Raw genomic sequence first — 26,289 nt, 5'->3', positions numbered from 1 at the left:
ACGGTGACGCAGCCGTGACCGGAGGATCACCGTCACCGACCGGCGCATCCACCGAGAACGAGGCAAGATGGCGACCGAGGGTCAGTTCGAGTACGAGTCGGTGCTGTGCGTGAAGCCCGAGGTGAACGTTTACCGGATACCGCCCAGAGCATCCAACCGGGCCATCAGGTGAGCAGAGGAGGCGGCGGTCCGGTACCGGTACCGATGCCGGGGCCGGTCCGAGCCGAGCCGCCGAGCTCCTCCCGGTCCCGCAGCTTCAAACCGGTTGTTTGTTTCTGCTGCCGTCTGTTTACAAGGTCACGGTAAATAACCGGAACGCGGACGGTGGTACCGGGCAGGTGGCAGGTGTCGTGACGGGACCGGATCCCCGCAGCGTCTTAACGTCCCGGTTTAAATGTGGACTCTGGTGAACCGGATTTACGGTTTTTATCCTGAAAACACAAACAGGATCTGATTTCTGTTTGTTTTACTGCACCTGCTCAGGTGTTTTTACCGCATAAAACCGAATTAACGGATCAAATAGTCCGGTTTATCGGCTTTCATATAGCCTCAGAAATGTTATTGAAGCATCAAACTCTTGACAGGTAATAATTTAAATATTAGACAACCTCTCAAGGCATAATTTATTCATTTTATAGTTAAAACCATCATTAATTAAAGTCTAGTTTCCAAATATAAATCAGGATATTACAGATAAACAGCCCATAATGTAGAATATTTATAATATTACAGCTGAAATGATGATTATTTACATTTATTCTGGATGAATCAATAGTCCAAACATCTTCAGTTTACTGTCACAGAGGAAAGAAGCCAGAAAATATTCACATTTAAGGAGCCGAAATCACAGAATTTAGACTGATGAATCGATGACCAGAATAGCTGTCAAATAAGACTTTCAACACCCTGATGGACATTTTCACCATCCTGAGACATTTTAGAGCCAAAACAATGAAAATAATCCAAAATATAATCAGCAGATTAAACGCTGACGTGAAAATAATTGTTAGTTTTTGCCCTAAAGAGGCCAAAAATACAGATTTAATCGTAGTTTCTCTTAAATTCACGCTAAAATCATGACACATCATGGACTGACTGCACCAAGCTGATGATTATTTTCATTATTTATTCATTTACAGGTGGTTTTCTGGATGAATCAATCAGCTGTTTGGTCCTAAAATGTCTTTAAATGTTAAAAATGTGGATCAGAGTTTCCTCAAATGCCTTGTTTAATCCAAAGATGTTCAATTTACTTTTACAGAGGAAAGAAACCAGAGAATATTCACAAATAGATGCTAAACAACCACAAAGACACACAAAACAACCACTAATAGGCACAAAGCGACAAATAGACTCTAAACAACCACAAAAAGACACTAAACAGCCATAAATAGACACTAAACCACAAATAGACACAAAACAACCGCAAATAGACACAAAATGACCACAAAGAGACACAAAACAACCGCAAAGACAAGTAAACCAATCAAATAGGCACAAAACAATGTCAAATAGATGCACAATTAATATAAAAAGACACTTAACAACCACAGAAAGACACAGAACAACCACAAAGAGACACAAAGCAACCACAACGATACAAAATGACCAGAAACGGACACCAAATGACTGCAAAGACAAATAAAATAATTGTACAATAGATGCAAAATTACCAAAACAGACACTAAACAACCACAAGTTGTCACAAAGATGCACACAACCGCAAAGACCCAAATAAGAACCACAAAGTGATGCAAAACAAGTGCAAAGAGACACAAATGACCAGAAACACAAAACAACAACAAAGACACGCAAACCAATCAAAGAGACACAAAATGACCAAAAACAGTCACACGATGACAACAAATAGGCACTAAACAACCACAAAGAGACACAGAGACATGCAAACCAATCAGAGACACAAAACAACCACAAATCAACTCTAAACCACAAATAGACACCAAACAACTGCTAAGTAACAGATAATAGGTGGAAAGAGACGCAAAAACAACCAGAATGAGGTGCAAATGTCCTAAAAGACACGGAAAACGGCCACAGAGAGACACAAAATTACCACAAAAAGACACAAAACCACCACAAATAGACAGTAATGAGCATCAATGGATCCAAAATTACTGTTAAAAGACACTAAACGATCACAAATGGACACAAAACGACCACAAATGGACACAAAACGACCACAAATGGACACAAAACGACCACAAATGGACATCACAACACAGGATGTTTCGTGTCTCTGATGCTCCAGCTGACAGACTTGGTTCTCGTCATTCTGTCACCTGCAGCAGAAACGTTCCATAAAGATTGTCATTGGGTTGGTTCCTGCCCTCTGATTGGCTGATCCTTTGGGTTGTTTACTGCCCTCTGATTGGCTGCTCCTCCAGTCTGACCTGCTGCAGCTGCTTCTGACTGGACGCTGATGGAAGCCTCTGATTGGCTGACGTGACGACGGACGTCTTGGTCAGAGAGTGTTTCAGTCTGAGTCCATCATCGACCTCCATGTTTGTTTGTTTGTCTGTTTGTTTGTGTCTCAGGGCTGCAGACTGGAAGCTGGACGCTCCTGATTGGACGGGACGCATGAGAGTGACGGCTCGGGGCAAAGTGGTGTACGTGAAGCTGGAGGATAAAATATCTGGTGAGTTTCCTGTAAATCATTCTGCTGTTGGTCATCTCCAAGGTGACCCAGAGCATCCAGCTGCAGATCAGAGCTTCTGTTGGCTGTTTTCTGCAGATCAGAGCTTCTGTTGGCTGTTTTCATCATTTCAGTGCTTCTATTGGCTGTTTTCTGCAGATCTGAGCTTCTATTGGCTGTTTTCTGCAGATCAGAGCTTCTATTGGCTGTTTTCTGCAGATCAGAGCTTCTATTGTCTGATTCATCACCAGGAACTCACAACCGCTTCATGTCTCTCTGGATGTTTCCCTGCTGCGTTCAGGAGCTCAAAATCTGTAGTTTTTTTGGAATTTTTGAGTCATTTTTGGTTATTTTCCTTCAATTTCTAGTCATTTGGTTCCTTTTTGTTGTGGTTTTATGTTACTTCGTGGTTCTTTTGTGCCCATTTTGGTCCCTTTTTGATTATTTTATGTCAGTTTCTGGTCATTGACTCTCTGTAAGTAGTCGCTTTGTGGGTCTGGAGCTATTTTGCATCCCTGTGTGGTGGTTTTGTGTCAGTTTGGGGTTTTTTTTGTCACTTTTTCCTTATTTTATGGCATTTTGTTCCTTTTTGTTGTGGTTTTATGCTACTTTGTGGTTGTTTTGCACCCATTTTGGTCGTAGTTTTTTGTCTTTTTGTCGTCCTTTTTTGTCACATTTTGGTTATTGGTTTGGCTAGGTCTGTTTGTAGTCATTTGTTACTTCGAAAGGAGACAGAGCCTTGGCGGAGTTATGTGACGATCGGCACTGGTTTGTCTTTCTGTCTCTCTGTCTCTCTGTCTGTCTGTCTGTCTGTCTGTCTGTTAGCAACATTACTCCACAACAGACCAACGGATTTGGATAAAATTTTCAGGGAAGGTCAGAAATGGCACAAGGACCAAGTGATTAGATTCTGGCAGTGATGCAGCTTATAGTCTGGATCCACGGATTAGTTGAAGATTTCTGTATCATTGAGAGATAGCAGCACGGCATCACTGTAACCATGACAACAAGAAAAGCAGTCAGAGAGCACAGTCCTCCTCCAAGGCTGCTCATTCCCCCATATGTCAGGAATGCAGCATTCGATTATTAGTTATTGATGATCAGAGAGTGTGTCCATGTAATATAGATGAACCCACAAACACAATGACCTTGCGCTGAGCACAGGCGTGTGTTATGCATGTGTACATTATGTACAGATACCGAATCACGTGACCTAAATATGTAGCGGGCAGCGGGAATTGATGGGACTCAGAAACACTCCCACAATTTAATCAGCTGTTCCTTGTATCATTTCTGACAGATAAGTCCTGATAAATCCTCAGTGGTGGATTTGTAGTAGGATCACAATCATGTGATCATCAGCAGGCAGCTAAGGTAGTGTTCACTTGTTGTCATGGTTACAGTGACGCCGTGCTGCTGGTAACATAACTCAATAAATAATGATGTTCTAAAGTGTCTTATTTTTACTTTTAAGTAGTTAAAATTAGAAAAAGTTCATCCTCACATTTAACCCTTTAAGATCTACCATTGGGCAAGAGGACACACATGTCCACCAAGACATATTCTTACATTTTTACATACTGTAGTGCATTTTTTAAAAATATTTTTATTTGCTTTACATGAACATAACCCTTATAACCCAAATTTTAATAATACATCTTGTCTTATGTCTTAACTACTACAATAAATTGCTTAAAAGTCCAATAAACCTAAAAAATGCAAATTTTTTTTGTTTTTTTCTGACATATATTTCAAAATACAGAAATTTCATTGCTGTATCCCTCAAATTAAAAAACAAATTGCCCAACATCCCATGGTCTGGTTTAGAAAGATTTTTGTTACGTGTGCTTTAATGTGTATTGTGAAACCACATATAGACACAAAACAACCACAAAGACATGCAAACCAATCAATAAATATTGTTCTGTGGTCTCCAGGTGAGCTCTTTGCTCAGGCTCCGGTGGATGAATATCCAGGTATCGCAGTGGAAACAGTCAGCGACTCCAGCCGCTACTTTGTGCTTCGTATCCAGGACGACAACGGTGGGTCGACTGGTAGAAACGTCTTTTAAACGAGCTCGTAACTTAGAGGATGGCATGTTTAAACAGGAGGGGATGAGTTTGTGTTCAGTTTATACCACGTTGTGTTTTTGTGTTTCTTTCTCTCTCAGGTCGCAGTGCGTTCATCGGCATCGGGTTTGGAGATCGAGGCGACGCCTTCGACTTCAACGTTGCTCTTCAGGACCACTTCAAGTACGTAGCAGCTCCTCAATCATCTCTGATCTCTGATTCCTGTTCCTGATTTATCTCTGATCTCTGACTGATTCCTGTTCCTGATTTATCTCTGATCTCTGACTGATTCCTGTTCCTGATTTATCTCTGATCTCTGACTGATTCCTGTTCCTGATTTATCTCTGATCTCTGACTGATTCCTGTTCCTGATTTATCTCTGATCTCTGACTGATTCCTGTTCCTGATTTATCTCTGATCTCTGACTGATTCCTGTTCCTGATTTATCTCTGATCTCTGACTGATTCCTGTTCCTGATTTATCTCTGATCTCTGACTGATTCCTGTTCCTGATTTATCTCTGATCTCTGACTGATTCCTGTTCCTGATTTATCTCTGATCTCTGACTGATTCCTGTTCCTGATTTATCTCTGATCTCTGACTGATTCCTGTTCCTGATTTATCTCTGCTCTCTGACTGATTCCTGTTCCTGATTTATCTCTGATCTCTGACTGATTCCTGTTCCTGATTTATCTCTGATCTCTGACTGATTCCTGTTCCTGATGTATCCCTCTGTGTCGTCTTCAGGTGGGTGAAGCAGGAGGATGAATTCACCAAACAGGCTCAGGCTCCAGACTCGACTCCCAAACTGGACCTGGGCTTCAAGGAGGGACAGACCATCACCCTGAACATCGGGGTACGTCCTCACAGTTTAAGGATTATCAGGCTGGAGCTTCAAAGCAAAGCAGTCAATCATTTTAATGCATGATTCAGGTTTAACCCTGGTATGGTCCTGCAGGTCAAATTGACTCGTTTTAATTTTTTAGTTTAATTAATTTTGAACATTTTTGGCAGAAAAAAGAAATGTAAACTAAAGTGTTTCTTTAAAAACATTCAGAAAAAAATCTACCAAAATCCAGCGAAATTTGCTGGATTTTGGTTGATTTTTTTCTGAATATTCTTGAAGAAAATATTAGAAGTTTTACTGATATATATGTAATCACTTTAGATATTTTTAGGATTTTTTAAAAACGATTTTTACTCATTTTTTTTTGGAAAATATTTACAAGAATTTTCTTGCCAAATTTGGGGGATTTTTCTTGGAATTTTCTTCCTGAAGGTTTTTGCAAATTTTCAGAAATGTGGGGAATTCTTTTGCTGAATTTTTTGACTTTTCAGAAAGGGGAACAATATTTTGCCCATAAATGAAAACAACAGGAGGGTTAAAGTGAATAAACCAACTCACTCACTGTTTCGTTTTGTCGTCTCTTTGTCCTCCAGCAATCCAAAAAGAAGGACAGGTCTCGTCCTCAGAGTTCAGGTGGTCTCGGGCTCCTCCCACCTCCACCTGGGGGCAAGCTGGCCCCACCCCCTTCATCCAGATCCACCAATCACAACACACAACCGCTAGCAGGAGGAAGTGACACTGGTGGGTATTTACAGAACATTTTCATCATCCAAAGGGCTTCTAAAGGAACTTAACAACTGCAAAGTTACACAAAAATAGGTAGAAAGGGACACATAATGACAAGAATGAGGCGCAAATGACCTATAAGACATGAAAAACAACCACAAAAAGACACAAAATGACCACAAAGAGATGCAAAATGACCAAAAACTGTCATAAAATGACAACAAATAGGTACTGAACAACCACCTGTAGTCTCAAAACAAGTGCAAAGAGACACAAAATGACCAGAAATAGACACAAAACAACCAGAAATAGACACAAAACAACCCGTAATAGACATAACACAACTGCAAAGAGACACAAAGTGAGCAAAAAGAGACACAAAATGACCACAAAGAGAGACATAAAACAGGTGCAGAGTAACACAAAATAGGTGGAAAGAGATGCAAAATAACCAGAATGAGGCGCAAATGACCTGAAAGACATGGAAAACTGCCACAAAGACACAAAATGAACAAAAACTGTCACAAAATGACAACAAATAGGCACTAAACAACCACAAATAGACTCCAAACAAGTGCAAAGAGACACAAAATGACCAGAAAGAGACACAAAATGAAGACAAAAAAAAAACAAATGCGAAGACACGCAAACCAATCAAAGAGACACAAAACGACCACAAATAGACACAAAACAACTGCAAAGAGACTATATTTGTTTCACAAAACCTGATAAAAGTGGGTTGACGGGGAGTTTTAAAAACATGATATCCCAGAAAGTACTTCCTGTATCGACGCTTTCACTATTTTAAATGATAAAAAGCTCCAAGAGGTCGTGGAGCAGAACGCCCCCTGTTGGTTTCTGATGGAGTTCTGGTTCTGGCAGGTAGAAAAAGCTCTGGGGATCCAGATGTGATGATAGCAGAACCAAACCCAACCTCCACCCTCAGACTGATGAACATCTGTTTGATGTGTGACTTCATGACGGATGAAAATAATAAAAGCAGGAATGAGACTCTATTGTGACAGTAGACGTCACCTGGAAACCACACTAAACAGTCGGCATTAAAAAAAACAAAGCGGGAATTTGGACTCGTTGACTTTACAGCGTTTCTGAGCATTTAGCAACAAAATAAACAATAAAATAAACAACAAAATAACTTTAATATGCTTCATTATATATAGTATGTGGAACTGCTTTCAACACTGAATTATCGTCAATCATGATGCTGCCACCACCGTGCTTCACATCATGATGCTGCCTCCACCGTGCTTCACATCATGATGCTGCCACCACCATGTTTCACATCATGATGCTGCCACCACCATGCTTCACATCATGTTGCTGCCACCACCATGCTTCACATCATGATGCTGCCACCACCGTGCTTCACATCATGATGCCGCCCCCACCATGCTTCACATCATGATGCTGCCACCATCGTGCTTCACATCATGATGCTGCCACCACCATGCTTCACATCATGATGCTACCACCACCATGCTTCACATCATGATGCTGCCACCACCATGCTTCACATCATGATGCTGCCACCACCATGCTTCACGTCATGATGCTGCCACCACCATGCTTCACATCATGATGCTGCCACCACCGTGCTTCACATCATGATGCTGCCACCACCGTGCTTCACGTCATGATGCTGCCACCACCGTGCTTCACATCATGATGCTGCCACCACCGTGCTTCACATCATGATGCCGCCCCCACCATGCTTCACATCATGATGCTGCCACCATCGTGCTTCACATCATGATGCTGCCACCACCATGCTTCACATCATGATGCTACCACCACCATGCTTCACATCATGATGCTGCCACCACCATGCTTCACATCATGATGCTGCCACCACCATGCTTCACGTCATGATGCTGCCACCACCATGCTTCACATCATGATGCTGCCACCACCGTGCTTCACATCATGATGCTGCCACCACCATGCTTCACATCATGATGCTGCCTCCACCGTGCTTCACATCATGATGCTGCCACCACCGTGCTTCACATCATGATGCTGCCACCACCGTGCTTCACATCATGATGCTGCCACCACCGTGCTTCACATCATGATGCTGCCACCACCATGCTTCACATCATGATGCTGCCACCACCGTGCTTCACATCATGATGCTGCCACCACCGTGCTTCACGTCATGATGCTGCCACCACCGTGCTTCACATCATGATGCTGCCACCACCGTGCTTCACATCATGATGCTGCCACCACCGTGCTTCACATCATGATGCTGCCACCACCATGCTTCACGTCATGATGCTGCCACCACCATGCTTCACGTCATGATGCTGCCACCACCATGCTTCACAGTGAGGATGGTGTGTTTGTGATGATGTTCAGTGTTTGGTGTCCAACAAACATATCATCTACTCTGATGGACATAAAGCTCCATCCTGGTCTCCTCAGACCACAGAACCTTCTTCCAGGTGACTTCAGAGTCTCCACATGTCTTCTGGTGAACTCTAGTCCAGATTTAATTGGAGCTTTTTCCAACAGAGTCTTTCTCTTTGTCTCCATAAAGCTTTGACTGGTGAAGAACAGACAACAGTTGTTGGATGAACAGTCTCTAACATCTCAGCTGCTGAAGCTGGAACTCCTTCAGAGGAGTCATAGGAGTCTTGGTGGCCTCCCTCTCTAATCTCTTTCTCCTTCAGAGGAGTCATAGGAGTCTTGGTGGCCTCCCTCTCTAGTCTCTCAGGTCTTGAGGACGTTCTGCTTTAGTCAGATTTATTCATGTTCCATCTTCCTTCCATTTCCTAATGATGGGTTTAACTGGACTCCAGGAGATCTTCAGGAACTTTAAATGTTTTTGTATCATCCTGACTGATGCTGTTCAACAACTTTTTCTTACAGTTTCTTGGTTTGTCCTTTAGTCTTCATGGTGTAATTTTGTCCAGGAGTGACTGAATTCATGTAATCACTGACTTTATATCTTTAATTAACTGACATTACTTTGTAGAAATCTATTTTCACTTTGACATGAAAGAGTCTATTTTTGTAAAGTCAGTGATTCAAATTTGAGAATCAGGAGAAGCAGAAAACTTCCAGTGGGGGTGAGTCGTGTTTATAGAAACTGTAAATGGTCTGTCTGAAGCAGAGGGAAGTTATTTTGTTGTATTTCAGTTTCCAGTGGAACGTTTGATCTTTACAGTGGAGGTGCTGAGTTCACTGTCACGCTGACCTACAGGAGAAGCGGCCAGAACTATGACAAATAAACCATAAAACTCTGGAATTTTCCTGCATAAAATGCCGCTGACCTTCTCCAGACCTGATGTGTTTACGCTGTGAAGCCACGATGTTGTATCCTGAAAACAAACCGAGGAGCGTCACGGTTTCCTCCTGGTGGGATCGAACCAGAAACACATTCAGGGACTCCTCACATCCATTTAGACTCCTCAACTCTCTGTTGTTGTGCTGCTCAAAGCTTTTAAAGACAAGTTCTACAGTTTGTCTTTGAAGAAATGATGAGCATAATAGAGATTTAATTTTACCTGTTAAATAGTCCTGTATGAGTAAAGAGGAAACTGTGGAAAGACTCATTTTTTAATACTTTAACACCAATGAAGTTCCATTTACCTCCATTTTTGTTTTAGTTTCAGAAGTTGACATCCCAAAAGCTCATTTTGTGTGTTTTTGTGGTCGTTTTGCATCTTTTGATGATTATATTGTGTCTTTTTATGGAAATTCGGTGTCTCTTTTACGGTAATTTAATGCCTCTAATGGTAATTTTGTATCTTTTTATGGGAATTGTGTCTTTTTGTGGTTGTTCTGTGTCTCTGTGTGGTGATTTTACATCTCTTGGTGAGTGTTTTGTGTCTTTTTATCAAAAGTTTGTGTCTTTTTGTGGTAGTTTTATGTCTTTTGTGGTTGTTTTGTGTCTCTTTGGGGTAATTTTACATCTCTTGAGTGTTTTGTGTCTTTTCATGGAAATTTAGTGTTTTGTTGTGGTAGTGTTTTTTTTAATGGAAATTTAATTACTTTTTTGTTAATTTTATGTCGTTTTATGGAAATTTAGCGTCTCTTGTGGTTGTTTTGTGTCTCTTTATGGTGATTTTTTTTCTTTTTGTAGAAATTGTGACTATGCGGGAATTTTGTGTCTTTTTACGGTAGTTTAATGATTCTTTGGGGGGAGCTTTTGCGTCTCTTTATGGTAATTTTGTGTCTTTTTACGGTAATTTTTGGTAGTGGTGGTAGTTTTCCTATCTGGGTGAACCTTCACCCTCAGTCATCTGGGATAGACTCCAGCCCCCAGAGACCCTAATAAGGATTAAGCGGTGTTTAGATGATGGATGGATGGATAGATGCAGATGTTCTCATATTTTTGCTGCTGTCTTTCTTTCCTGTCCCTTGTCCAGGTTGTTTGCTGGACCTGGACTCCAGTAACTCCAACTCTGTGGCTCCGTCCGACCCGACCTCCACCTCCAGCTCCGACCTCTGGGGAGACTTCGACTCCATCTCCCCAAAGTGAGGAGGTCCATTCCTCCGTTGTCGCTGTCTGTAAACTTATGCAGCTCTTTTTGAATCTTTTCGTTTCCTCCGTTCCGGGGTCCTGTATCTCTCCCTGCCGAGCAGGGTAGCCCCCCGTAACCCAAACCCTCTGACTCACAGCACAGTCTTAAAATCTAACACTCAGCAGACTCTAGATCAGTTTAACTCTGCCTCTCCTTCCCTTCCCGTGTTTTATTTCTAATGTAGATTAATACATAATAGAGATATCAAGGGAGGCGTCTCACCCGTATCTACTGATGAAATCTATCAATGAAGGAGTTTAATGTACAGAGAATATTTATTTTAATGTGTATATATGGTCAGTGGTTTGTAATTATGGTCTGTGGTGTCGTCTCTTCGTGTAGCTTCTCCTCCAAGTCTCAGCAGTGGGACTGAATATATGCACTGACTGACGGTTCGGTCCATCCAACCATCCAGTAGAAGATCTAGATTATCGCTGAGTTCACCACAAAGTGATTCTACTTGAAAGAGAGAGCGGGTGTGATTCACTGGAGACTCTCTGTTGGCAGTAAATCAGGAGGCTGGATGGGAGAGGCGACAAGTGCTTTTATCCCAGCCTCCGGGGGAAACAAATGATTTAGTCGTGGTTATGTCATCTGCACAGCTGGAGGAGCTGCGACCTCCTTCCTCCTTCTCCTCCTCAGAGATCAAACTGCAGCTCATCGCATGTCGTTTAACTGTGAACTTTATTCCATATCCAGATGTTGTTAACAGACGAAAAGGAACAGATGTGTTGTTATGATGCTCCTTTCAGAGGCTGGTTGTGTTACGCTGGTATCACGGGTTGTGTGCGTGTGTGTCGGTGTGTGTTTATCGTCCAGATTATGTGCATATCTCTCAGACGTTACCTGTAATTCAAACTGTAAATGTGTACGGAAATGAATATGCAAAGAAAAATATAAAGCAAACATTCAACGACCAAAACTCTCAGGTGTTGTGTTTTTTTCTGCGCTCACAGACAGAAAAAAATATGAAAAAAATTAAATAAAATGTGAATAATTATTAAAACAAAGTTTACAAAGTACTTAAAAAAATGGAGGATATTCAGGAAAAACAAAAAAAAAAAGATCTGAGAAGCAAAATTGGAAGAAAAGATTTACAAAATAAATCACCAGTGGATGTAAATAAAAAATAAAAGCACCAAATTACCATTGCAATTGCCATAACAATCAAAATGAGAAAAAAACAACCAAAATGAGACACAAAATGACAGAAAAAGTGAGGAACTGTCTCAGATTGAAATAAAACAAGCAACACCAGACACAAAACAACTGAAATGAGACATAAAATGACACAAAACAACCAACCACGATCAAAACTCAGTTTTTTCTGAGTTCACCAATGGAAAAAAATATGAATAAATTCAATAATAATAATAATTAAAAGAAAATTTACAAATTACTTAAAAAATGGAGGATACTCAGGAAAAACAAAGAAAAAAGAGCAAAGAAGCAAAACTGGAGGAATAGATTTACAAAATAAATCATCAGTGGATGCAATTAAAAAACTAAAAATAAAAGCACCAAATTTTCATATCAAATTAAGAAAAAAAACAAGTAGAAAAAAAAGAAGAAAATAGAGGTTAAAACCATAATTTAAAAAAATATTTTATTATATTTAGGATTGGACCCATGGATACAAATAAAAAAATAAAAATACCATATCAATATATAGAAAAAAAATAACAAATAGACATTAATAAATGAAGGGTAAAGTCATGATAAAAAATAAATTATATTTAAAAATGTATAATAAAATATAAAAATATTATGTAAAAATGTGTTAAAAAAAGCTTTAAAAAAACAAAACAAAACAGTAAAATAGGAAAAAAAAAAATAAAAGCAAGTCTCTAAAAATGTTTTGTAGATGTAATTTCTGCAGGTCAGCTTAAGGGTCCTGAAGGCAAAATCTCAGTCACCCTTAAAAAAAATCAAAAATAACGACTCCATTTGTCAGGCAGAAACTGTAAAAACACAAAGAACAGTTCGATCTTTATCTTCCTGACGGTCCTTGAACTCATCATGTTGGAGCAGAAATGAAACTGACTGAACGGCTGACAGGTGAGCTGGAAGGAAGTGAGGTAACAAAAACACCTGTGCGCTAATGCTAATGCTAACAGCGGAAGCATGGAGGAGTGAAGTGAGATTTAAGGAAGACAAGTCCAGGTTCTGCCCATGTTTACAACAAACGAAATGGAGTCTTTGGAACCAGAACCAGGACCAGAACCAGAACCAGAACCAGGGCCAGGTGGATGTTTGAAAGATTCTGGAAGAAACTGCAGCACTGAATAAACCTCATTCTACGTCTGTTTTGAAACCGATGGATTTATGCATTTTGCTGGACCCTAATTAAGGTAAGTCAACATTTTACTTCCCAAAGCTTCCCAAAAAGATGAAGTACTCCTTATAGTAGCCTCTCCAATGCTCCCAAACTGCAAAATGAGACAAAGGCAAGAAAAAATAGACATAAAATTACATAAATGAGACACAAAATGATGGAAAAAGAGAACCGTCTCAGCTTGAAATAAAACTAGCAAAACCAGACACAAAACAACTGAAATGAGGCTTGAAATGACACAAAACAAGAAACACAAGAAACAAAATGATGGAAATGAGACTCAACATGATACAAATGAACAGAAAAACAACCAAACTGTATGTCAGAGTTTGTAGAAGTTTTAAATGAAGAGAAGCTGACAGATGAATGAAGTAGTGAAATGTTTTATTGGGTACATGGTGACATCATCATAATACTAATAATACTGGGGTTAGTGATCAGTGCTGCCATAGAACCGCTGCTATAGAACCGCTGCCATAGAACCGCTGCCATAGAACCGCTGCTATAGAACCGCTCCTACAGGACCTTAAACAGCTCGTAAACATGAAGACGTGATCCGTGTCCTCCAGCACACGGAACCGTCTCCAGTACTCAACAGTAACACTAGTACATGAAGGTAGATATGACTCCGGCTTTATGGGCTCTTTCATCACGTCGCCACGGTGACGGCGGCATCAGGCCCTGTTTGCCCAGGTTTTGGGGTTGCTATGGCGACTGCGACAGCGTCTCCTATTGGACGACCTCTCGATGCGTCGGGGCCAACCGGAGCGCTCCCGGCACAGCTCGGCTGGAGGGGGGACGAGGTTTTATTTAAATAGAAATAAAATAAATATTGTAAAATAACTACCTCATAAAAATATATATATATAACTTTACATATTTAAAATATTTTTGGCTTAACATTTTTATTTATTTATTTATTTTTGCTTTTTAATGTTTAATGAAGAACATTCACATGTGTGACAACAATAAAATTTCCTGGTCCAATAATGATGTAATAATTAAAATAAATAAATGTAAATAATAAAAATTACTTCCAGCATTAATACTAAATATACCGGTTTCCTTTGATTAAATAAAAAGCATGTTTAAAAATGATATAATAATGTTGTTACTAATAATAATATTATTATAATAATTAGAATCATATATATATATATATATATGTATATATATATATATATATATATATATATATATATATATATATATATATATATATATATATATATATATATATATATATATATATATATATCACTTTTCAGTGTTTTTTTGTTATTTCCAGTGTCACCTTTCAGGTACTCGTCCTGCTGACAGACGGTCCTCACACAGATCTCGTTGTTGATCACATAGACTCGAGGGAGGCTGCAATGAAATCAGACACTGATCTAAAGAGTGTTTTATATGGAGACACAGTTTCATGATTTATAATCTTTTTGTGGTAGTTTTGTGTCTTTTTATGGTCATTTGTGTCTTTTTGTGATAATCTAGTGTCTCTTTATGGATAGTTTAAGTCTCTGTGGTAATTTTGTATCTTTTTGTGTTTGTTTTGTTCTGGGGAAATTATGCATCTCTTGAAGATTGTTTTGTGTCTTTTTATGGAGATTAGGTGACTTTTTGTGGTTGTTTAATGTCTTTTTGTGGAAATTCTGTGTCTGTTTACAGTAATTTAATGGCTTCTATGGTAATTTGTGTCTCTTTATGTTAATTTTATGTCTTTTTATGATAATTTAGTGTCTTTTTGTGGTTGTTTTGTGTCTTTATATGGCTGTTTTATGTCTTTTTGTGGCTGTTTTTTGGTTGTTTCCTGTCTTTTTGTGTTTTTTTTTGTCTTTTTTGTTCATTTTGTCTGTTTTTGTGGTAATTTAGTGTTTCTTATGGTTGTTTTGTGTCTTTTTGTGGCTGTGTTGTGTATTTTTGTGGCTGTTTCATGTCTTTTTGTGGTCATTTTGTGCCCTTTGTGATCATTTTGTCTGTTTTTTGGTGATTTAGTGTTTCTTGTGGCTGTTTTGTGTCTTTTTGTGGCTATTTTGTTTATTTTTGTGGCTGTTTCATGTCTTTTTGTGGCTGTTTTGTGTCTATTTGTGGCTGTTTTGTGTATTTTGTGGTTGTTTCATGTCTTTTTGTGGCTGTTTTGTGTCTTTTTGTGGCTGTTTTGTGTCTTTTTGTGGCTGTTTTGTGTCTCTTTGTAGTTGTTTCGTGTCTTTTTGTGGTTGTTTCATGTCTTTTTGTGGCTGTTTTGTGTCTATTTGTGGCTGTTTTGTGTATTTTTGTGGTTGTTTCATGTCTTTTTGTGGCTGTTTTATGTCTTTTTGTGGCTTTGTGTCTTTTTGTGGCTGTTTTGTGTCTTTTTGTGGCTGTTTTGTGTCTCTGTGGTTGTTTCGTGTCTTTTTGTGGCTGTTTTGTGTCTCTGTGGTTGTTTCGTGTCTTTTTGTGGCTGTTTTGTGTCTCTTTGTGGTTGTTTCGTGTCTTTTTGTGGCTGTTTTGTGTCTCTGTGGTTGTTTCGTGTCTTTTTGTGGCTGTTTCGTGTCTCTTTGTGGTTGTTTCGTGTCTTTTTGTGGCTGTTTTGTGTCTCTGTGGTTGTTTCGTGTCTTTTTGTGGCTGTTTTGTGTCTCTTTGTGGTTGTTTCGTGTCTTTTTGTGGTAGTTTTGTGCTCATGGTGTGTGTCTCTGTATCTTGTTGTGTCCTTCTCTGCCCACGTCCAACAGTGAATAATTGTGCAGCTGAATTCCAGCAGTACTTCATTGTGCAACAGAACCTTCTTTAACTAAATAAAAACAAGACAGAAGTAATTGTCTTTTTTTAAACCTGGAGGCTCAGTAACTGACTCTCCACTCAGGAATCTGTGTTTAGTCACTGAATCTCTGCAGAAAAACAAACTGAATCCTCTTCTGGAACCACAAACAAACTGAGGAACTTAAAGTGAGATTTAGAAAAACTTTCCTGTCTCTCTGTGGATGTTTAGAGTCTGATTTATAGAAACTCTGATGATTTTATCAGCAGTAGATGGAAACCTGTGATCAGAAATAAACCGTCAGACGTCTGCAGCTGTGAATCTATTAGATCTCTGCACTGACTTCCAGCTGTAGACGTTAAAATCATATTCAGTCTGTTTCTGGATCTTTTGTTTCTTTTCGTGGTCATTTTTTGTCTTTTTATGGTAGTTTAATCACTTTTTTGGTAATTTTGTGTCTTTTTGTGGTCGTTTTGTGTGTCTTTGGAGTAATTTTGTATCTTTTTGTGGTAATTTTGTGCCTTTCTAATGAAAAATTAGTGTCGTTTTGTGTCTCTGGGGTAATTTTACATTTCTTGATGATTGTTTTGTGTCTTTCTGTGGTGATTTAATGGCTTTTTGGTAATTGTTTGGTAATTTGTGTCTTTTTGTGTTAATTTTGCGTCTCTTTGTGTTAATTTTGTGTCTTTTATGATAATTTCGTGTCTCTTTGTGTTAATTTCGTGTCTCTTGATGATAGTTTAGTGTCTCTTTGTGATAATTTTGCGTCTCTTGATAGTTTAGTGTCTCTTTGTGTTAATTTCGTGTCTCTTTGTGGTAATTTCGTGTCTCTTTGTGTTAATTTTTTGTCTCTTGATGATAGTTTAGTGTCTCTGTGATAATTTTGCGTCTCTTGATAGTTTAGTGTCTCTTTGTGATAATTTCGTGTCTCTTGATAGTTTAGTGTCTCTTTGTGTTAATTTCGTGTCTCTTTGTGTTAATTTTGTGTCTTTTAAGATAATTTCGTGTCTCTTTGTGGTAATATTGTGTCTCTTGATGATAGTTTAGTGTCTCTTTGTGTTAATTTCGTGTCTCTTGATGATAGTTTAGTGTCTCTTTGTGATAATTTTGCGTCTCTTGATAGTTTAGTGTCTCTTTGTGTTAATTTCGTGTCTCTTTGTGTTAATTTTGTGTCTCTTGATGATAGTTTAGTGTCTCTTTGTGGTAATATTGTGTCTCTTTGTGTTAATTTTGCGTGTCTAAATGTCCAGACCACACCTGTAGAGACACAGAGCTCCGATGCATCTCTTGATGATAGTTTAGTGTCTCTTTGTGGTAATTTCGTGTCTCTTGATGATAGTTTAGTGTCTCTTTGTGGTAATTTCGTGTCTCTTTGTGTTAATTTCGTGTCTCTTTGTGGTAATTTTGCGTCTCTTTGTGTTAATTTTGCGTGTCTAAATGCCCAGACCACACCTGTAGAGACACAGAGCTCCGATGCATCTCTTGATGGGCCTGTGGACGGAGTACATCCTGGTGCAGGGATACATCTCCTCCCTGCAGTCTGAGATCACAGAAAATAAAGTTAGAGCTGCAGGAATGAGGAAAGAGCGGCAGGAACCGTCTCCTGAATGGACTCACTAGCCGGCAGGACTCCTCCGGGCTCCTCGGTGGCCTCTAGAACCAGAACAGAGACCAGAGTTAGATCAGAACGTGAGTCAGACGGACATGTCCTGATGGTGGAGTCTTACCGGGCTGCTGGGCTCGGCCCACGGCTGCCAGCGCTGCGGAACAAAAACACATTTCCTCAGAACAAACGGCAGCGACTCGAATCGGACGGGAGGGTGTGTGTGTTCTGTTTGTTACCGTGGAAACAGCAGAGGAGCAGGACCAGTGGGAGGCCGCCCATCGGTTCGGTTCTGGTCGGAGGTGAGCTTTACGAGCTGCAGGAAGAGGAAGAGGAGGACGATGAAGAGTGTTTGTGTTTCCCTCCGGCTCTCCGCTCATGTTTTCCCTCGCAGCTGAACACACACGTTTGGGCTGAGGTCATGTTGTGTCATTTTTGTGTCTTTTTGTGGAAATTCAGTGACTTTTTGTGGTTGTTTATTGTCTTTTTACAGTAATTTAATGACTTTTTTGGTTGTTTTGTAGCTTTCTGTGGCTTTTTGTGGCTTTTGTGATAATTTTGTGTCTTTTTGTGGTTGTTGTGTGTCTTTGGGGTAATTTTGCATCTCTTGATGACTGTTTTGTGTCTTTTTATGGAAATTCGGTGACTTTTTGTGATGGCTGTTTATTGTCTTTATACAATAATTTAATGACTTTTTTGGTTGTTTTGTAGCTTTTTGTGGGTTTTTGTGGCTTTTGTGATAATTTTGTGTCTTTTTGTGGTTGTTGTGTGTCTTTGGGGTAATTTTGCATCTCTTGATGACTGTTTTGTGTCTTTTTATGGAAATTCGGTGACTTTTTGTGATGGCTGTTTATTGTCTTTTTACAATAATTTAATGACTTTTTTGGTTGTTTTGTAGCTTTTTGTGGCTTTTTTGGTAATTTTGTTTCTCTTTATGATAATTTTATGTCTTTATGGAAATTTTGTGTCTTTTTATGGTAATTTTGTGTCTTTTTTTGGTAATTTAGTGTATTTTTGTATCTTTTTGTGGCCAATTTGTACTTTTTTATCTTTATTTAGTATCATTTTATACTAATTTTGTGTCTTTTTTGTCGAAATGTAAAGTCTTTTTGCATAATTTTGTGTCTTTTATGGCAACTGAGTGTATTTTTTGTGGGGATTTTGTGTCTTTTTTATGGTAATTTAATGTTTTTGTGGTAATTTTGAGTCTTTTTATCATAATTTAGTTACCTTTTGTGGTCATTTAATGTCTTTTTGTGGCCATTTAGTGTCTTTTTATGCATAGTTTAGGTTTCTGTGGTTGTTTTGTATCTTTTTGGTTGATTTGTGTCTCTTAATGGTATTTAAGTGTCTTTTTCTGATAATTTAGTGACCTTTTGTGGTGATTTTGTGTCTTTTTATGAAAATTTAGTGACCTTTCGTGTCATGTTTTCCCTCGCAGCTGAACACACACATGTGCGGCCGTGTTTGCTTTGGGTTGATGTCATTTTTCCTGCGTTTATTTATCCTAGTATTTATTGGACGGCTTGTAAACAGCCCGATAGAGCGGCTCACAGGAGTGTTTTTCCTCTTGCCTAATTCCTCCTCCCTGCTCCCCGCCCTGCATCATTCCCCTCGTGATGTGTCAGTGCGACTTTGCCGTCCAAGATGTGAGTTCTCTCCAAAGAATGTGTTTTCGGTGCCCTCCACCCCTCCTCCGGTACAGTCGCACATTCTTTCCCAGCTTTCACACAACATTTCCCAACTGTACGACCGGCAGCCAGACTCTCTTTTCTCTCAGCTTTAGAAACCCTTCCTTCCATGTTTAGTTTGTTAACGAAGCGAACATGCAGCCCGACATCACATCACACAAGCTAACAGCCCGTTAATGAGGTCTGCGTCTAACAGAATCCCTCCTGGAAGTTTTTCTCCTGCAGGTTTAAAATGTCAGCTGAAACAGAAACAGAATGAAGCAGTACTCACAACTCTGTGCTGTCGTCCACAAGTTGGTTTTAGTTTTTATGAATCTTTTGTCTTCTCTTGTTTCCCCTCCTTCCCTCTCCTGCACCTCCTCCTCCTCCTCCTCGTCTTCCTCCTCCTCCTCCTTCCATCAGTCTGCAGTTTGCTGCTCAGACACTCAATCGATGCTCTTTTTTTTTATTGACCCACATTCCAGTTTTGGTTCTTTTCTTTGCCATTAATAGTTGATTTATTCTAATCTGATCATTTTCATTTTACACTCTCTTCAGGACTCTGTCTGTTTGAGCTCAAGAGTTAATTTTTGATGATCTGTGATGATTAAAACCACCTCTCATCTGATATTATGTAGATCCATGACGGTCCTGTGAGGTCTGTGTGTGTCGGGTTTGTTCTGAAGAATCCAGTAAAATATTCAGATCTGCACTGTAGAAACTAAATAAATAAAATAAAAATAAACGGATGGATAAATACACAAATGCATGAACAAATATGTGAACATATGTGAACAAACATGAACATGTATATATATATATGTGTATATATATGTGTGTGTGTGTGTGTATATATATATATATATATATATATATATATATATATATATACTAGAAATATATATATATATATATATATATATATATATATATATAGTCTATTTTTTATTCTATTTTGTATATATATATATACACAAAATAGAAAATCTGTAAAATGCCAGTCATAATTACCAATTCTTTAATATACAGAAATTTTCTTTCAAATAACAAATATCTGTAAAATAATATTTTGTGTAGATTTAAATAAAATAAAAAAGAAGCAATTTTATGCTCAAACATTGTAAAATTTACAGATTTCTTTCAAGTGGACATATTTTTAAAAAAAATTTAACTTTTTTCTACAGTTAAACATGTAAACTTATTTTTCCCAGTAATTTTAGTAGATATTACGTGTAATTTAACAAAACAGGAAAAATCTGAAAAATACCAGTCATAAACATTAATATACTGAATATTTCTTTCAAAAAAATCTGTAAAGTAATATTTGTGTAGATTTAAATCAGTAAAAAAGTGTGATTTTATGCTCAAACACTGTAAAAATAATTATTGTTTGTAAAAAAAAAATTAAGTTGTCGTATTCACAGTTTTATCTATTTATCTATAGTTTAACATCCAAATTGATTTTTTCTTTAATTTTAATAGATATTAGATGTAATTTAACAGAAAATTGAAAATCTGGAAAATACCACTCAAAAGCTATAAATCAATAATACACGTCATTTTTCTTTCAAATATCAAATATTTATCAAATAATATTTTCTGTAGATTTAAATCAGTAAAAAAAAAGGTGCAGAAGTGGATTTTCATTTAAATTTTGTTTTATAGTTTAACATGTAAATTACTTTTTATTTCTCTGCAATTTAATAAAACTGAAAAAAAACAGTAAATTTATTTATTTATTTTTTAAATCAGTTAATTTTTTACAGTGTGGTTTCTGGGTCAGTGCTTCGTTAATCATCAGAATAATTAATAAATTATCAGGACAGAACCACGCCTCAAACATGATTAGTTCAAGGACTGTTGGAAAGTTGAAAATTGTGTCATTTTTAAAACACGACATCAAATCTGTCGTCAGATTTTGGGTTCAAAGTGTTTAAAAAAAGCGAAACTGAAGTGAAAACAGATCTTAGAGGACTGCTGAGCATAAACAGATCAGTGTAAACGTTTATTTCCTGGTGTTTATGTTTATTTCATGTTCATTTCCAAAAAGAAAGATGAAACTGAAGCTCACCTTCAAACCGGACTGTTGCAGTCCTGGGTTCAACCAGCAGGTGGAGCTGCGCTACAGGAAGTGGAGCTCCAGGTTTTTTCTGAACTTCTGGAGCAAAAGTTCAACTTTAGTTTGTCCTCAGACCAGTTTAAAGTCCATCAGACTGCAGAGGTTCATGTTAGGACCAGAAAACAACGCTGACGGTTTAGTTTCTGTCATAAGTAAAGATGTTTTATTTGTGTTTTACCTGCAGTCTGTGAACGACGCTCAACATATGATTTAAAGTCTCCATGGCAACCAGATATTTGTTATGGAATTTACTGATCGTAGAAATATTCTTCTAAAACTATTCATAATCAATTAAATGCAAAACTCCACATTTTCTTTGAAGATTTCATGTTTTTAATATACTTTTGAGAATTTATTACGTTTGAGTAAAAGTCAAACTGGTCAAACTATAAAATAATAATAATGATAATTTTACAAATAGTGTTTTTTTCTTTAACATTTGACCACAAAAATACACAATAAAGTGTATTAAAAATGTTTAAAAATCACTATTTTGCAGATATTTGCCGTCACATAAAATATATAGAATAAAAATAGAAAAATAGTGAAAATTATTTTTCAGACTTACCCTGCTTTTGTAAAAAAAAAAAAATTTAAAAATTCAAATTTAAAATCTGATAATATCTGTTCAGTATTAATTTACACATTCACTGTAAAAAAAAAAACAAAACTGTCCACATCAGGAATCTGTACTTTTTACAAATAAAAAACAAAGACATAAAAATATAGAATAAAATAAAATGAGATTAAAAAATAATTAAAAAGGAATTCTATGTGCAATAAGACAACAGAAGGGAAATGAAGGTAAAATAAAATAAAATGATAAAAATATATAAAATATAATCTAGAAAAATCAACAGAATATACATGAATGATACAGAAATGTGCAAATAACATTAGAAGGTGCTGATAAGTTTGGGTTTTTTAAATGTAAACAGAAAAAATACTTAAATTACATGTTTTATTATTTATCATTTTCATAGTTGATGTAATTATGAATAAATTTAAGTTTTTATTGATTTCTGACTAAATTTGAAGAATCTTGGATAATTTTAACTTATTTTGGGAAAATAATTGAGTCACTTTATACAAAATTTAAAGGATTTTAGACTAATTTGGAATTATTTTGTTGATGTTTTTTCTCATTTTGGATGATTTTTTAAAATTTTTGTATCATTTTGAACGAGTTTTAAGTAATTTTACACATTTTGAGTCATTTTGGACACATTTTCAGTTATTTTGCACAAGGTTTCTGTCATTTTATACAAAATTTAAAGAATTTAGACTCATTTTGGATGAATTTTGTATAATGTTGGACATGTTTTAAGTGATTTTAGACATGATTTGAGTCATTTTGGACACATTTTTATTGATTTCTGACTAAATTTAAAGAATTGTGGATAATTTTAACTTGTTTCGGAAAAAAAATGAATCATTTTATGCTCATTTTTGGTCATTTTGCAGAAAATGTATGTCATTTTGATCAAAGGTTTAGTCATTTTATACAAAATTTTAAGGATTTTAGACTAATTTTAACTCATTTTGGATGTAGTTTATATAATTCTGAATAATTTTGAGTCACTTTTGACAAACTTTCATTGATTTCTGACTAAATTTGAAGAATCTTGGATCATTTTAACTTGTTTCGGACAAAGCTTGAGTCATTTTGGACAAGTTTTATGTAATTTTTAACAAATGTTTAGTCATTTTATACACAATTTAAAGGACTCATTTTGTCTTATTTTGGACTTTTTTTCTCAGTTCGTACAGTTTTTGTATCATACTGGACATGTTTTAAGGATTTTAGACAAAGTTTGAGTCATTTTGAACATAATTTATGTAATTATAAATAAGTTTGGAGTCATTTTGGACAAATTTTCATAGATTTCTGACTAAATTTGAGGAATCTTGGATAATTTTAACTTGTTTTGGACAAAGTTTGAGTAATTTTGGATGCATTTTCAATCATTTTGCGTAAGTTTTGTGTCATTTTGGGCAGATTTTGAGGCATTTTATACAAAATGACTCAAAAAGACTTATTTTGACTAATTTTGGACATTTTTTTCACATTTTGGATGAATTTTGTATCATGTTGGACAAGATTTAAGTGATTTTAGACTAAGATTGAGTCATTTTGGACAAACTTTCACTGATTTCTGACTAAATTTGGAGAATCTTGCATCATTTTAACTTATTTTGGGGTAAACAATAAGATAACAGAAGGGAAATGAAGGTAAAATAAAATATGATGAAAAAATATAGAAAATATAATATAGAAAAATCAACAGAATATACCAGAGTGATACAGAAATGTGCACATGACATGAGAAGATACAGATAAGTTTATTTTTTAAAAATGTAAACAGAAAAACTAGATTTCATTGAGTATTTTTTCCATTTTCTCGCCTCCATTCTCCTGGTTTTCTGACTGAAGTGCAGATGGAGGTCGTTGTTCTTCATCTCTCAGGTCTTTTTGTGTTAAAGAATTCTCCTCTGTGGGATGTTTATAGTGGCTCTGGAGGAAACTCGACTCCTCCGGTAGAAATATTCCCACACATGAAGCCGTGGATGCTTTCAGGAGACACTCATCATCCTCTGACAGATCGAGGCTACGAGCTGCAGCCTAACGAGACCGAGACCCGAGGACAAGGACAGCTTGACGGATGGAGACGAGTCAGCAGAGGAGGACGGAGCCAAGAGGTCCATCAGTCCTGTAAATACACTGTAAAAATATAGAATTAAAGAGGTCCATCAGTCCTGTGAATACACTGTAAAAATATAGAATTAAAGAGGTCCATCAGTCCTGTGAATACACTGTAAAAATATAGAGTTTAAGTGGTCCATCGGTCCTGTAAATACACTGTAAAAATATAGAATTAAAGAGGTCCATCGGTCCTGTAAATACACTGTAAAAATATAGAATTAAAGAGGTCCATCGGTCCTGTAAATACACTGTAAAAATATAGAATTAAAGAGGTCCATCGGTCCTGTAAATACACTGTAAAAATATAGAATTAAAGAGGTCCATCGGTCCTGTAAATACACTGTAAAAATATAGAATTAAAGAGGTCCATCGGTCCTGTAAATACACTGTAAAAATATAACAATAAAGAGGTCCATTAGTCCTGTAAAGACACTGTAAAAATATAGAATTAAAGAGGTCCATCGGTCCTGTAAATACACTGTAAAAATATAGAATTAAAGAGGTCCATCGGTCCTGTAAATACACTGTAAAAAATATAGAATTAAAGAGGTCCATCGGTCCTGTAAATACACTGTAAAAATATAGAATTAAAGAGGTCCATCGGTCCTGTAAATACACTGTAAAAATATAAAAATAAAGAGGTCCATCAGTCCTGTAAATACACTGTAAAAATATAACAATAAAGAGGTCCATTAGTCCTGTAAATACACTGTAAAAATATAGAATTAAAGAGGTCCATCGGTCCTGTAAATACACTGTAAAAATATAGAATTAAAGAGGTCCATCGGTCCTGTAAATACACTGTAAAAATATAGAATTAAAGAGGTCCATCAGTCCTGTAAATACACTGTAAAAATATAACAATAAAAAGGTCCATTAGTCCTGTAAAGACACTGTAAAAAATGTAAAAATAGAGGTCCATCAGTCCTGTAAATACACTGTAAAAATATATATTAAAGAGGTCCATTAGTCCTGTAAATACACTGTAAAAATATAGAATTAAAGAGGTCCATTAGTCCTGTAAATACACTGTAAAAATATAAAAATAAAGAGGTCCATCAGTCCTGTAAATATACTGTAAAAATATAACAATAAAGAAATCCATTAGTCCTGTAAACACACTGTAAAAAATATAACAATAAAGAGGTCCATTAGTCCTGTAAATACACTGTAAAAAATGTAAAAATAAAGAGGTCCATCAGTCCTGTAAATACACTGTAAAAATATAACAATAAAGAAATCCATTAGTCCTGTAAACACACTGTAAAAAAAATATAACAATAAAGAGGTCCATTAGTCCTGTAAACACACTGTAAAAAATATAACAATAAAGAGGTCCATTAGTCCTGTAAACATCATCTAAATACACTGTAAAAATATAAATGTTTAACAGTAAAATACACAAAGTTTTAGTAATTTGGACAAAATTTAAAGGATTTTAGACCCATTTTAACTAAATTTGGACATTTTTTTCTCATTTTGTATAAATTTTGTATCATGTTGGACATATTTAATTTTACACAAAGTTTGATTAATTTTGGACAAACTTCAAAGATTTTAGACTAATTTTGAGTCATTTTGGACTCATTCTGAGTAATTTTACACAAGCTTGAAATGATTTTTGACAAAAGAATCTTGAATCTTAGATAATTTAATGTCATTTTGGACAGAATTAAAGTCATTTGAGACAAATTTTGAGTCATTTTCGACCACCTTTGGATGCATCTTGAGTCACTTTGTCAGTTTGCACAAACTTGCACAACATTTGAGTTGAACTGTCGGCATCACAGAGGAACAGCGAGGTTCTGAAGTTCAGCAGATATGTGGTCACACGTCCTGAGACTGATATCTGCTAAATCAGACACGGATATCAGAGAGGAGCAAACAGAGTTCAGGAATGAAACGCTAAACCGTCGCTGAGGCCTGAGATTCTGCAGCTCCAGCTCTCTGACCACCTGGTGCTGACCTTTAATTCCTAAACAGGATGGAGATCTGATGGACTCTGGAGGATCCATGAAGCAGCTGCATGGAGACTTTCTGCTTTTCCTGCAGCTCAGAGCGTCGGATGAAGAGCTAATGGAGCTGGCAGCTTCCAGCGCTGCTAATAAACACGAGGACGCGTTATCGAGTGTTTACTGTCAGGAATGTTCTCCTTCACCTGCTGCTCTGTTCTGGTTCTGCAGGCCAGGACGATGTTTGGACCGATCGGCCTCTTGGCTTCGATCTGTCTTCTTCTGCTGAGTTTGATCCATCTGTCAAGCTGTCAGTGGCTTCGGC

General features: G+C 37.0%; 2 protein-coding genes and 1 long non-coding RNA gene across 3 annotated transcripts; 1 reads left to right on the top strand and 2 right to left on the bottom strand.

The window, feature by feature from the left end:
- Positions 1-10: 10 nt before the first annotated feature.
- On the top strand, positions 11-11,766 carry LOC111586369 (adaptin ear-binding coat-associated protein 1-like). The gene is made up of 7 exons (XM_035941898.2): positions 11-168; positions 2,556-2,656; positions 4,591-4,695; positions 4,824-4,905; positions 5,469-5,577; positions 6,162-6,309; positions 10,689-11,766. The coding sequence occupies exons 1-7, from the start codon at positions 68-70 to the stop codon at positions 10,799-10,801; spliced, it is 759 nt and encodes a 252-aa protein (XP_035797791.1). The 5' UTR covers positions 11-67; the 3' UTR covers positions 10,802-11,766.
- A 1,780-nt stretch (positions 11,767-13,546) lies between these two features.
- Positions 13,547-19,596, bottom strand: mfap5 (microfibril associated protein 5). Its single transcript, XM_023296066.3, has 7 exons — positions 19,482-19,596; positions 17,759-17,835; positions 17,644-17,676; positions 17,534-17,569; positions 17,369-17,456; positions 14,474-14,547; positions 13,547-13,966 (listed from the first exon to the last, which is right to left on the bottom strand). The coding sequence occupies exons 2-7, from the start codon at positions 17,799-17,801 to the stop codon at positions 13,854-13,856; spliced, it is 387 nt and encodes a 128-aa protein (XP_023151834.1). The 5' UTR covers positions 17,802-17,835; positions 19,482-19,596; the 3' UTR covers positions 13,547-13,853.
- Positions 19,597-23,635: 4,039 nt separating this feature from the next.
- Positions 23,636-26,289, bottom strand: LOC129349657 (uncharacterized). The gene is made up of 2 exons (XR_008602740.1): positions 26,171-26,289; positions 23,636-24,030 (listed from the first exon to the last, which is right to left on the bottom strand). It is a non-coding gene; the product is annotated as an uncharacterized LOC129349657 (long non-coding RNA).

This window comes from Amphiprion ocellaris, chromosome 9 (genome assembly GCF_022539595.1).
Source record: "Amphiprion ocellaris isolate individual 3 ecotype Okinawa chromosome 9, ASM2253959v1, whole genome shotgun sequence".
NCBI lineage: Eukaryota > Metazoa > Chordata > Actinopteri > Pomacentridae > Amphiprion > Amphiprion ocellaris.
Note: the sequence above shows the minus strand (reverse complement) of the source record. Positions and strands in the feature narration are given on the sequence as shown.

Coding starts and splice junctions, on each gene's coding strand:
- LOC111586369 (XM_035941898.2), top strand. CDS start 68: ATGGCGACCGAGGGTCAGTTCGAGTACGAGTCGGTGCTGTGCGTGAAG. Junction 2,657..4,590: donor GCTGGAGGATAAAATATCTG/GTGAGTTTCCTG, acceptor TGTGGTCTCCAG/GTGAGCTCTTTGCTCAGGCT. Junction 5,578..6,161: donor CCATCACCCTGAACATCGGG/GTACGTCCTCAC, acceptor TTTGTCCTCCAG/CAATCCAAAAAGAAGGACAG.
- mfap5 (XM_023296066.3), bottom strand. CDS start 17,801: ATGGGCGGCCTCCCACTGGTCCTGCTCCTCTGCTGTTTCCACG. Junction 17,677..17,758: donor GCTCCTCTGCTGTTTCCACG/GTAACAAACAGA, acceptor TTTGTTCCGCAG/CGCTGGCAGCCGTGGGCCGA. Junction 13,967..14,473: donor GCAGGACGAGTACCTGAAAG/GTGACACTGGAA, acceptor TCCCCCCTCCAG/CCGAGCTGTGCCGGGAGCGC.